The sequence below is a fragment of the Desmodus rotundus genome, chromosome 6 (genome assembly GCF_022682495.2).
Source record: "Desmodus rotundus isolate HL8 chromosome 6, HLdesRot8A.1, whole genome shotgun sequence".
Taxonomy (NCBI): domain Eukaryota; kingdom Metazoa; phylum Chordata; class Mammalia; order Chiroptera; family Phyllostomidae; genus Desmodus; species Desmodus rotundus.
Window position 1 is genome coordinate 101,021,248 of NC_071392.1, and position 12,691 is coordinate 101,033,938.

General features: G+C 54.4%; 1 protein-coding gene and 1 long non-coding RNA gene across 5 annotated transcripts in view; one reads left to right on the forward strand and one right to left on the reverse strand.

Annotated features, from left to right (window-relative positions):
- NFATC2 (nuclear factor of activated T cells 2) overlaps nucleotides 1-12,691 on the forward strand; it is a 138,311-nt gene that overhangs the window by 118,798 nt on the left and 6,822 nt on the right. For 2 of the 4 annotated variants that reach the window (XM_045194987.3, XM_053925953.2), the window contains exon 10: nucleotides 7,437-7,524. The exons of the other annotated variants lie outside the window; for them this stretch is intronic. In XM_045194987.3, the coding sequence (XP_045050922.2) occupies nucleotides 7,437-7,480 (44 nt within the window). In that variant the 3' untranslated portion in view covers nucleotides 7,481-7,524. The remainder of the gene's footprint in view (nucleotides 1-7,436; nucleotides 7,525-12,691) is intronic. 4 annotated transcript variants of the gene reach the window in all.
- Nucleotides 4,597-9,001, reverse strand: LOC128781156 (uncharacterized). Its single transcript, XR_008427047.1, has 3 exons — nucleotides 8,232-9,001; nucleotides 7,859-7,929; nucleotides 4,597-7,319 (listed from the first exon to the last, which is right to left on the reverse strand). It is a non-coding gene; the product is annotated as an uncharacterized lncRNA (long non-coding RNA).

Below are 12,691 nucleotides of genomic sequence, written 5' to 3' on the forward strand. Positions count from 1 at the left end.
TTTGAGGCAGAAACGGCAGGGGTGGGGCCCCACAATCTGCACTCTTACAAGCCCTCCCGGTGATTTGGTGTCCCCAAGTCTGAAGTATCGGTTTCAGAAATCTTTTTCTACCCTGATGTCATAAAGAGCGCCTCCTATAGGTCTTCCAAATACGTTACAGTCTTGCCTTTCACACCCAGGTTTGTAATCCATGTGGAGTTGGCTCTCTCGTGTCCAGTTTGAGGGAAGGTTCTGATTTCACTGTTTTCCCTATGGCTCACTCATGGTCCCAGGCCATCTGCACAGTCTGTCCTTTCCCCACGGGCCTGTAACCCACCAGTGTTGGGAATATCATTTCCAGAGAAGTGTGGGTCGCTTCCCAGTCCCTCAGCCTCATTCCACAGATGAGTTTTCCCACCCCCAGTAACGGTGCTTCATTACAGCAGTGTTGTAGGTGCTCTCAATCTCTCGTTGGCGCAGTCACCAGCTCACTGTCCCCAGAAGTGTCTCGGATGTTCTTGGCTTTCTGCTTTTCTACAGAAAGGACGTGTTCGAGTCAGCTCTCAGGCCCCACAGCGCGGTGTTGGATCTTTACTTCAGCTTGAGCTCGCCGAGTCTTGGGCTCAAATGGGGGAAAGCAGGCATTGTACAGCATCGAGTTTTTGTGGGTTCTTCTAAAACCTGCTCCAGGTCCCCCTTCATACTGAAATGAAGATTGAGCCGCCTCTCACAGTGGCTGGCTGTCCTTCCCGGCCACCGACTCTGTTGTGTGGGCTGGGATGCACCTGAGGAGCTCACAGTGGGTTTGCAACCCGTGTCCCCCTTGAAGCTTGGTGGCCTCTGTGGACATACGCTCAGGGTTGGGGTGATGGGGGGGCTCTTGTTGGAAAGGCTGACCCTCCCATCTCTGAGTGTCTTCGGTTTCCTGCGGATACGCCACTTTTACAACCTGCCCCTAAGACTCGTGAGGCACTCTCCCCATCCCCCCTTCTCAGTGTGTGCCCCGGGCCTGGCTCCTGGCCCCAAAGAGGCCAAGCCACTCTTTGTTTCTTAAATCTCATCCCCCAGCTTAATGAGAGTGAACAACATGTGTGTTAGCTCACATGCTGTACAGGTGGTGGTTTCTGCCCTGTAACCTGGTAAAAGTTAGGTCTCCCAAAGACCAGCCTTTGTTCAGAGTTGCGTGCAAAGAAGCAGGTGTTGGTTGCCAGACTATAATTGCAGAAGAATTCCCACCTTCCAGTAGCTGGAGCCCGACTCTGTGGCTTTGAATCAGGCTTTGCTGCTTGGTAGCTGTCTCGCCTGGGTATGTGACTTAATCCCTCTGCACCTGTTTCATCATTTGTTTGCTCACTCATCCCTCCATGAAATTTTTACTGACCACCTACTATGTGCTGCACTCTGTCCTGGGCGCTGGCTATGTGCAGGGGATGAGAGATTAGGGTCCTGCCCTCACAGGGCTATTACAACCCAGTGATACAGGATCCTTGTAGCCTGAGCCACTCTCCCCCTCCCAAAACCCAGGACCCATCGCCGTGGTAACCGTATGCAGTGCCTATACTAGAGTCCCTTCGGAGTTCACCCCAGCCCGTCTGCGGCTGTCGGCACGTGCTAACAGAACTGTGGGGGTGCCATAAATGAGTTAATATATGTGGCGGCAACAATACAAGGTGCCCACTAAGTGTGGCTTCGTCAGCCTGTGCACACGTGTCCTTTAGGAACTGTGGAGATGAACTTGGCCACCTGCTTCCTGTCTTTCCAGGAGACATCGCCGGTCAGGCCTTGAAGAGTGGCTCTCTGCCTCCTGCCCTCATGCCCCACCCCCCTGGCCCGTGGATGGAGGGTCTGCACCCTGAAGGCTCACCGTGGAGGGTGGGCTTGGGGGAGGGTGATGGATCACGTCCCCAGAAAGCTGACTTTGGGGATGAGGCCTGTCTTGTATTGCTTAACCAGAATAGCAGGGACGTGTGTCCCTAGAGGTTAGGTCAGAGCAGGTGCCCTCCTCCTGCCACATTCTGGGCTGCAAGCTGCCTGCCGTCCCCATCTGCCACTCACATGCCCTCCTCCCGGTTAGCACCTCAGCTTCTCACTCGAAACCAGAGCCTCAGAACTGCCATGTTTACTCATCCCGAGAGCTGGGGACAGTTTGGAGCACAGTGTGGCACACTTTTCTCGTAAACTCTGAGGTCTTGCTGGTAAGATGTCTGGGTGGCTGGGTGCTGTGCGGCCCGCTGCCGGGGCTGGCTTCCGGAGGCCTCTGGTTTGCAGAGCGTCAGTGACTCAGAGGGCAGCCAGTGCACTGTGCAGCGTGGCCAGGGAGGGGCCCCTCTCTGCAGGATGTGAGAGCACACCCCCGAGAACACGGCCAACCTCAGGCCCACCCACTCTGAAAATGCAGAAATAGCTCCCCGGGTGAAAGTGCTTTGGTGAAGGATGGTGGCCAGGCCGTCTGTTCCGTTCAGCCTGTTAACCAAAGGTTCTCTGCGTGGTGGGCTAACGTGCACGAACCGTGAGAACAGGGGCAGCTGCTGGTGCCTGTTTTGTTAGCTTGGGGCCGTGCCTGCTGATTCCATTGCACAACATTTGAGACGCTCGCTATCATTCCCGTTTTGCAGCCGAGGAAACCGAGGCTCAGTGCTGGCACGCGTCCCCCAGTAAATGTAGGCATCTCCCAGTAAAAGCACAGGCACCCCAGTGTCTGGTGCTTACTCTGTGCCATACACCAAGCACCTGTCGTGCGTTGCCTCATTGGTTCCCTTGAAAACTGGTGGCATCCCCTGTGAAATTCTCAGGAATGATTATTGCCCGCCTGTGACAGGAGGGAGGTGCAGAGAGGGTCAGGCTCACCTGGACGGCAGGACGTGCCTGGCTGGGATCTGGGTCCCAGCAGCCTGGCTCCCAATGGAGTGTTTGTCCACGACTCTGCCCCTGCAAGGGGCAGGGGCTGCTTATAAGGGCACTAATGCCATCCACTGGGCCCTATCCTCATGGCCCGACCTAACCCTAATCACCTCCCAAAGGTCCCATCTCCAAATGCTATCACTTTGGGGGGTAGGGCTCACACAGCAATTTGGGGGACACAGTTTGGTCCACAGCAGGGACTGTATAGGGAGAAGTTTTGATCCAGGGGAGAACTCAGGAGTTTAGATTTTGTCTACAAGTCCTGGGAGAGTTACCGTATCTTAGGGACACCTGGTGTAATGCCACACACATGCAGTCCTTGTCGGTCACTCTGGGTGGCCTTGGAGTTGCGAGCACAAGTGTCAGGGCCAGACCTGTGGGCCTCACTTGGAGAAATTTGCGAGGTCTGGTGCCTGCTCGGGCCTGTGGGGTTTCTTCCTGGGAAGCCAGTGGCTTCTCTTGCCTGTGAGCCTGGAAGGCGTGGGCTTAGTGGCCCAAGGGGTCCACTCAGATAAACAGCTTTATCTTGCTGTTTCCCCACAGGCTCTTTGGCTGAACCAGGAAGGTGGAGGGTGCTTGGCCCTGCACTTGACCTCTCCCTCTCTCTCCCCCAGGCAGGCAGGTGGGTGTGCTTATCCAGGGTTGGGCCCCATAGGGAGGTCTTGCTGAGTACATGCAGGGACAGGCCAGCACTCTCAGGCAGTCTGCAGGTCAGTCAGTTCTCACACCTGAGGGACTTACAAGGGAGGCCAACGTGGCTGAAATCTTTTGGGAGTGGGGCATTGGAAGCCAATACAGAAGACAGATGGGAAGGTGGCGTGAGAGGGAGAGTGAAGGGGTCGGGGTGCCCAGTGACAGGACCGGCTTGTGTTGGGCTTAGGAAGTGTGTGGTTGCACTTTGAGCTGGTCAGGACACAGAATGATCTGGAAGGTGAATTCATGGGGGGGTGAGATGGACGTTGGGCTGGAAGATTCAATATATATCCAGTGAACCCTTTCTAAGCAGCAGGGGCCACAGTGGGCTTTGAAGGAAAGGTCTCCTGGGGCAGGCGGTGGTGGGAGGGGCTTGGGCCTGTCCCCAGTGGCCACCAGGATGCTGCGTGCGCTCCTGTGACATGAGGAAAGCACCTCAGGATGGAAGCGCTGCTTGCTGCTCCCGGCTTCCACCTGCTCACCCACCGGGAGGGACTGAGCCGCCCTGCCCCAGCCTCGGTTCTGCCTTTAGGCAGGTGCAAAGATAAGTCAACTCAAACGCGTAACACAAGTGTTTGTGTTTGGTTAGTGCCTCCAACTCCCAGAGAGAAAGACGGCTTCCCAAACAATTAGGTATTTATTTTATCATCTCATTTGTGGTCACAGGCTGCTTTGTGGCTTTGGATCGCTGTTTCTTTCCAGAATGTCAACTGGATGTAGTAACAAGTGCTTTTCTTTTGTTTCCATTTTGTTTAAAAAGAAAAAAGGCAACAAATTATTTTGCAGTACTTGCTTTGTGGCTGAGGCTGCTCAGCAGAGGTTTGGGGTCAAGGCCATGAGGAAATGGCTGGAGAGCAAGGAAGCGAGCAGCGGTGTGTTCAGAATGCCATCCTGTGGTCGCTGCCTTGGAGCTGCGTGGTTGCCTGACCGGAGAGGTGCAGCATGGCTGCGTGAGCTCAGAAGACATTCTGCTGACTTGGGGAAAAGGACTGGGCAGAGGGCGGGTGGTGAGCGGGGCTCCGGTCTGAGTTTACACAGTTGGTTAGCCCTTCCTTGGAGGGCAGCGTGGCTTGGAGAAGGTCCAGATTTTTCTCCCTTGATCTAAGCGGATGTGTGATTATGGGGAAAGTGGGCAGTCGGTAAGGCTGGAACGTGTTCTATACTGGTTGGGAGGGACCTCAGTGTTTTCGTTGTCGACCATCAAACTGAACGGACCCTCGACAGACCTGGTTCCCATCAGCTGCGTGACCCAGGTGCACACAGGTCCCCCCGCTACTTCCCCCCACGTCTGTGCTCTCGAGAGGCTGCAAGCTGGTCATGGCATTAAATTAGTCAAGGTGACAGGTTCTTGGGTCTGTGTTTTCGTCTGTAAAGACTGTATTGTATCTGTTGACACCTTGTGCTTTCATGTTAATTATCGATGTTGATTAGTCACTGAGCCTGGTCCAGTCTGTATCCTGAATTGATCACAAGCCTAGTAGGACAGTTCACCAGCTCATGCCTAGGGTTGTAAAAATGCGACGTCACTGTAGGTCTTTAGCTGTAGCAGCACGAACCTCCCCCAAGTGGGGCAGTGGTTCAAGGATCGGGGGCCCACCCTGTCTTTGGGAGGGTTTGTCAGGGTCCTGTAGGTGGCCCATGACAACTCCAAACGCTGGAGCACCTCGCCGCTGGGGCCTGACCCGGCTCTGCCCAGCACAGTGTGTGCCCTGTACCAGTCTCTCCCTCTTTCTCTGCCTCAGTACAGCGACCTGAGAAATGGGCTCCCCACCCCTGGCCCCAGACGCCTGTGAGGTGTGAGAAAGCCCGAGAACCACCACCTGCAAGGAAGGAGGCTTGAGGGTAGTCTGTGTCTTGAGTTGAATTTTGAGTCTCTTAAAACAAGGGCCTTCCTCTGGCTCTTATTTCTCTGTCTTCCACCAAGAGACAAACAACTAAAGAGTGAAACTTCGTGACTAAACAGGAAGCTGTGCCCCAAAAGGCCACAGACGAGCTGATGGGTTTGATGCTTTGTACAGAGTCTGAACTCGGGTGACGAGGGGCGGGGAGTGGAGACAGAGACAGGGCAGGCTTGGCTTCTTGGGGACTGGCCTTCTGAGTCCACTGAGACTCCCCCCAAAGCACCCATGGACTGGCCCTGGGTGTAGAGAGCCTGGTCCCTGGGTTCCCCACTCACCCTGGGTTCCAATTGCTGCTCCAAGGAAATGACCTTGGAGTGTGTGGCTGGCCCTGTATGTGCTCAGCGCTGCTCGAGTGGGTACATGTGGATGGAGAGGAGATGTCCTGGCCATTATGGCCCCTCGGAGCTGGCCAAACAGAGCCAAACTCTCTACCTAAAGGCCCAGTCGGATCCGCCCTGCTGGTTGGCAGAGACCAGGGGTCCCAGCACTGAGGCAGGGCGACAGCCAAGGGACCGTGCAGTGATGTACACAGGCAGCTGGAGGTTTTCGTTCCCGGATGTGTTCTGAGGGTAGATCCAGAAGCATTTGTGTGTGGAGGGGATGTGGGCTGTGACTAAGATGGGCCTGAACGACCGGAAGTAGGGAGTCTGTTTCCTATGATGGGGACGAGGAGAACAGGGCTGTGTTTGGTTGGGGGGAGGGGGACCGTGGGGGTGGTAGTGAGTCAGGGGATTACTTTGGGCCCTGTTTGAGATGCCCAGTGGGCACTTAGAGCTCTAGGTCTGGAGTTCAGGCGTGAATTCCGGCCTGGAGAACATCAATTTGACCATTGCCAGGATGTAGGTGGTATGTTAAGGCCTTCTGCTCCAGGGTTTGAACCAGACCAACGTGTAGCAGAGGGAGGGAGGGACAGTGAGCCGGCTGCCTGAGGGCCACAGGCTCCTGGAATTTTGGAGAGCACAAGGTCCCAGCTCTGCTACAGCAGATACTGAGGTGGGGGGGGGTCCTTTGTCCTGGGCTGCGGCAGCCCGTGGGGAACCCAGCATTTGGGAGCGCAGGCCTGTGGCTGCAGAAACGAGTTGAGGGAGTGTCCACTGCCTTGCAAGTGCCTGTCCTGGAAAGAGCCCCCTGGTCCATCCCCCGGTGCCAATCAGCAGGTTTCTCATAAAAGCCTGTCACTCCCTGGAAGAAGTTAACCTCAAACTATTTCCAAAGCAGGCACTCAGAGCAGCCCCTGGCCTTGTAATTTGGCCATTTGAAGGAGAGTGAACGAATGTGTGTTTTGAACACTGTAGGGGAGTTGATAGTGATTTAACAGTGAAGAGAAAGTGGGCTATAAGTAAACGGTTTGTAAAGTAGGCTGCCGCAGGCTCCTTTGGAAGCGCCTTCGGAGCTCTGAATGGGCCAGGGCTATAAAAATAGTCACTTTGAAAAAAACTGTCGACCAGAGAGACAGGAAGAAAATCTGCATTCTTAGGAACTTGCATGCCCACTCTTTCACTACTAAGAATAGAACGGGGTCAAATTTAGCGTCCATGAGAAGCCTGAAGGAGGATTACCTCTGAGCAGATCCCTCATGGAGTTCTGATGCCCTTTGCAGCAGAAGCTAGCTTCTTAGTGGGCCAGGATTTGAAACTCCATGACATAGCCAGCAGCATAAACCCACCAAAACCCACCATAATTTTGCTGATGCACTTGGAGCTCAGAGATCCCCATTTCTTTGCACAAAGTCCCTCGTCTCAGTGACTGTCACCCTGGTGTGGTGGTCATTCTGGAGCAGATGTTAGGGCGACGCTGGATCTGGGCAGAGGGTGAGTGAAGTTCTGTCCTGCGTTCCGAGCGGCCCTAGGTAGAGAGAGACTCATTAAATGGATGTTGCGGGCACGAGTTGGAAGCATAATAGATAGAGGTCGAACATGACGTTTTTTTCTTCTCAAAAATGGTTTTGCAAATCTTTTTCAGAGCTGATAGACACACACCTTAGCTGGATACAAAACATATTATGAAACAGAATGACTGTGATCTTTGATCCGAGAAATCAAAGTTAAAGGTAATTCATATCTTCTGCCTCTCCTTTTGTTTTCCAGCTGTGTGTTTTCTTGACTTTAAATTTTTTTTTTTTTTTAGTAAAAGAAAACTTCACAACCTGAAGTCCATCCTCACAGACACCATTTCCTGTTTTTAAGGGCTGGACCCCCTCCACTTCATCAGGGGCTCCCCGGGGGGGACAACAAGACCCCTGGCATTCTCTGGGTCTGTGAGGCTGGGACTCCAGGTTGGGGTGGGAAGGTGGGGACGAGGCTCTGGGAATGTGCATGCTCTCCCAGGGAGAATGCAGCTATGTCATGTCCCCGTCTGAAAGTTCTGCTCCTCTATTTTACCACCTCTGTCTGGGTTTTGTCCACTTTGCTTGGTGTAGCCAGGGAGGCAGGCTGTCCATCCGTGGTGGGGTGCTCTGCGTTGGGGAAAGAGAGGGCAGGTAGATAAGAAAGCCCAGGGAACTACTCTCCAAGCTTACCATGCTTAGCCATTTCCAACCTTGACCTCACCATTTCACCTGGCTGCTGGGCCCAGGACAGAGTGGGGTTTCCCACCGAGCTCAGCACAGCCCCTCACTGGGTGTCAGGCCGTAGACCCACCTCCCCAGTAGACTCTGGGTCCTGGGCCGCACAGAAGCACCTGGCAGCTGGCAGATGCTATAATGCAGGCAGCTCTGTGGGGTGTAGTCCACAAGGGACAGTAGGGATGTCGCCTCACCTCTCTGTGCCTCCGCTTCCAGATGCTATTGCTGTTACTCAGCCCTCTGCCCGTCCTGACCAGGCTCAGGTACATGCAGTGCCCAGCACACAGTGAGCGCTCACAGGAAGTCAGCCAGCATCCGCCACACCTCCCGACATCTCCCCGTACACTTTTCAATGGTCCCTTTGTCCGTGCCAGCGAGCTTGTTGCATCACAGGCCAGACCCAGAAGTCCTCAGCAGGATCACACCGACAGCCCACTCTGAAAACACAGTAAAATCACCCTCAGCTGCCATGCATTGTAGCACACACAGCGGAGGTGACATGCAGAACCCTGCTCCCCAGAGGGTGGGACCGGCAGAGACAGCACTTCCCGAGGCAGCGTGAACCCTTCATCAGGAGGGGGGTTTTCTGTGGTACCTTCTTGGCCTTGACGATCCAACACTGTGGTCAGGCAAAGGCAACAGGAACTCCGGTGATCATGGGCTGGGTGCCCACCAGGTGCCAGACTGCCTCCTGCGGGCCTCCTGTGGGCTTCGCATCCCAGGAGCCAGGATGACAAAAATGCACCTGAAGTATCAGTGTTGAGAGTGCAGCCACTGAGAGAAGCCCCAAACAGGGCTTTTTAAATGCACTTCTTCCCTCCCCGGTGTCAGAACTTGGCAATGCTTCTGGCCCCACTGGGACCGGGAACTTGGACCAGCCGGGCTGATCTGCGAGGGGATTTGCCATGAGTGCCCCCCCCAACAGTGGCCCATGTGGGCTCCAGGCTTGTCAAGGGCTTTTTGTCCTTTTCATTGAGCCTCTAAAGTCTGGCCTGGACAGCTCAGTTCCCAAGTGTCCCCAGAGCATACAGAGATGGCTGGGAGGGGACAAATCACTTCCCTTTTGAAACCAGTCACAGGGGAAGACCCAAGGCCATGGCCACGTTTCCTTATGCTAGTGGTGGGGTTCGGGGGTGGGGAACGACAGGGGGATGGTCCTGGAGCTTGCTCTCTGCTTTCAGAGTAGCTTTCCCCACAAGCAGCTGCAACAAAAAGGCAGAAGCACCCAGAGAGCATTCCCTGTGCTTTCTGGTCCCGATTGGATTTTGGGAGTAAATTCAGCAAGGCGCTGCCACAGACAAGGGCAGGCCTCGCACCCCGGTTGGCTCTCAGACTTTTGATTTAGCCTAGAGTGTGCTGCCTCCTCGAGTCCCGTCCAAGCTCGGATATCTTTCTGGCCATGGCCTTTGTGGCTGGCCCCAGCCTCTCGTGGGCGCTCACATGGCCTAAACCAGATTTCAGAAAACATGCTTGAGGTTTGGGGGAGAAGCAGGATGGGGTCTATCCATTCCTTTCCTGTTGCTTCTTTCTCAGGGGATTATGTTCCAAAGTGAGCAGTTAAGGGGGAAAGGCCTAAAGTCAAAATTACCCTTTAAAAGTCTCTTAACTTGTACCTAGCAGTGTATGTGTGCGGTTTTCTGCACGCAACTCCAGCGGCCTTGTCTCCATGTGCAGCTGAAAGCAGCAGCCAGCAGGCAGGTGTCTGGGCCCTCAGGTGGATCAGAAAATTCCCAGGGCAGAGCGGGATGCTAAGAGAAACCCGCTCGGGTTTAGAGCTTCCGCACTCAGCCAACCCAGAACTGTCTGATGCCCAACTCCAGGAGGAAGCGTCGGCTTCCCCCGAGGGCCACCCCCAAAAAGCATGGAAGGAAAACTCCCTGCGTTTCTTTTTTCCTTTGCCACTGGTATATACTCGGGGTCATTGAACTACACGTCAGGCCAAATCCGGCCCCAGGCCTGTTTCGGTAAATGAAGTTTTACTGGCACACGGCTATGCCCATCTGCTCACGTACTGTCTATGGCTGCTTTCATGCTCCAAGAGCTGAGGAGTTAAGGGACCACATGGCCCCTTAAAAATATTTTTATTTGGCCCTTTATAGGAAGTTTGGTGCCCCCTCGTATATTCTCTTTATGTCTACAGCCATTTATCAGAATAGCTACATCTTCTTGTTGACTTGTGACACTTCTTTATATATGAATGACTTTTCATCATATACTGAGAGTATTTGGAGGTTCAAAGAAAAAAAATGTATAGTTTCTAGGTGCTTGCACCTGTCCATCTTCTCCTCTCCGGCGTCAGGCTTGGCAGTCACCGAGAGGTTGAGGCACGCGCCCATTCGTGTTGGGTTTGCAGCGCGGTGCTTCTCTCTGAGGGCGACCAGAGGTCAGGGGCGCTTGTGGCGGACCGAGCACCACTGGCCTCGATTCTGTTCTGAGAAAGTGATGCTCAGTGACCACCTTAACCACTTGGCACATGGCTTTCCCTGCTGTTGACTCACACGAAAGACACCGAGGACGCCAGGGCCCTGTAAGAAAGGCGATGACTACTGAGCTTAATAGCACAGTCTCTGAGCCACCGCCCTGGAGTGTCCATGTTCATAAAGTGGGCCCTGGGTCCAAATCCTGCTCCCTTCCCTTATCCTGCTATGGCAAGGGGCTGCCTGTCTCCGTTTCTCCATCTGTAAAACTAGCATGATTGCATTGTCAGGTTCGGTGTGAGAAATGACTTAGCCCTGAGGACAGTGTCTGGCACACAGTCAGCCCTCAACAACATGGATGGCTCATATTCTTTTGTAGAGAAAAGGCTTCAGACAAGTCACAGGCAGGCAACCTATCCAGATGCTAGCAACCATTTGTCAATCGGATGCCAAAGGAAAACCAGCTTCCCTAAACCAAGGGACCTAGGCTGATGGTGTGGGGTCCTTAAGGTGGGCTGAGAAACATGCGTCAGGCACCTGCTGTGTGCATGGTACTACGCATGGTACAGCGAGGGTACGGGTGATTCCGATAACCTGGCGGAGGAGGGCAAGCAAAGCATTCTGAGAATTCAGTCCAGTTGGCCCTTGAACAACACAGTTTTGAACTGCATGGATCTGCTGATAAGGGGATTTATTCCCCAATAAATGCTGTAAATGTATTTTCCCTTCCTTGTGATTTTCTTAACGTTTTCTTTTCTCTAGCTTACTTCATTGGAAGAATATATAACACACACAGCTTACAAAATGTGTGAACCGACTGCTATTCCGTAAGGCTTCTGGGCAACAGTAGGCTATTCGTAGCTAATTTGGGGGAGAGTCAGAAGTTATATGTGGATTTTCACCTGCCCAGGGGGTCGGTGCCCCTGACCCTGTGTTGTTCAAGGGTCAGCTGTGCTTGCTTCTGGCAGGAGCGAGGCCCCGTGGTAGGAATGTGAGAGGCGAGGCCTGGAGGAACAGGGCAGGAGAGAAGTTAGGGTTTGGACAGGGACAGCGACTAGTCGGAGAACTGCACGTGGCCAGTGTGGGAAAAGTGGGAGGAAAGGTTGGCACAGGATAGATGCTCAAAACGTTTATTGAATGAATGACAAGCTGAGGGCAATGACATCAAAAAGTGGCTCAGGCCTCAGACCTCAGAGTCAGACCTGGGAGCAAAGCCCAGTGCTCCCTGAGGCTACCTGGCCTGTCTGAGCTTCCCCATTCTCATTCATTAGCAGGTGGTAGTGAGCGCTTCCTGTGCGCCAAGGCGCTGTTACAGAGCTAGGGACACCATGGGGGGACAAGAACCTAAACAAAGCCCTACAGAATTAGCAGGGACCGATAAATGGAGGGGATAAAGGACAGCAGAGTGGGGTGGGGGCACTGCAGGTGGCTGGCCCCCAGGGCAGCCTGCAGAAGAGACTTTTCAAGCTGAGCCTGGAATGGAGCGAGGAAGAGAAACACTGGAGGCCTCGGAAGAACTGGCAGGGCTGAGGCTCCGGGAGTGAGTTGGGCCTGGTGGGACTGTCACTGCCACAGAACACAGGAAGCTGGTGTGGTTGGCCTGTAGGGGGTAGGGGGAGGTCGCAGGCCGCGAGGTCAGGGCAGGAGCAGGGACTGGGACCAGATCACAGGGCCTGTGGGGAAGCAGGGGGAGGCCAGGCTCGGAGGAGGGGTTTTAGCCCTTTAGCCAGTAGAGGAGTTCACGTGGACTGGAGGTGTGAGAGTGAGGTGGCGACAGGGCCGGAGAGGGGACACCCCTTCTCCTGAAGGACAAAAGGTGGGAGAGACGAAGGGGAGCGAGCGGGTGCACAGCGCAGAATTAAGGCAAAGGGCAGTTAGGAGTTTCCCCCCCACCGAGTGCCCGAGTCTGCAGCGGGGGGCCTCCTGGGCAGGAGACCAGAGTCTGGGCGCAGTGGTCACACGGAGACCCTCTCTCCATGCTCACGGCCCTGCTTTTCAGAACGATGTGTCTGCACGGTCCTTGCTACCCCTCAGCTAGCATTTCTGCTCTAGAACTTTCTCTGTGTGCACAGCCAGGGGAGCAAGCTCTGAGGTTTCAGAGAGAGAAGGTTCCTCTACCCAGCGAGGTTTCAGTGGGGTGTGAGTGGGCCTCACTGCACAGCCACCGCCTGCCCCCCAACTGTGGGCGGGTCTGAGTGTGCGCAGCCTGCTGAACTGCCGGGCGCAGCTTTCAGCTT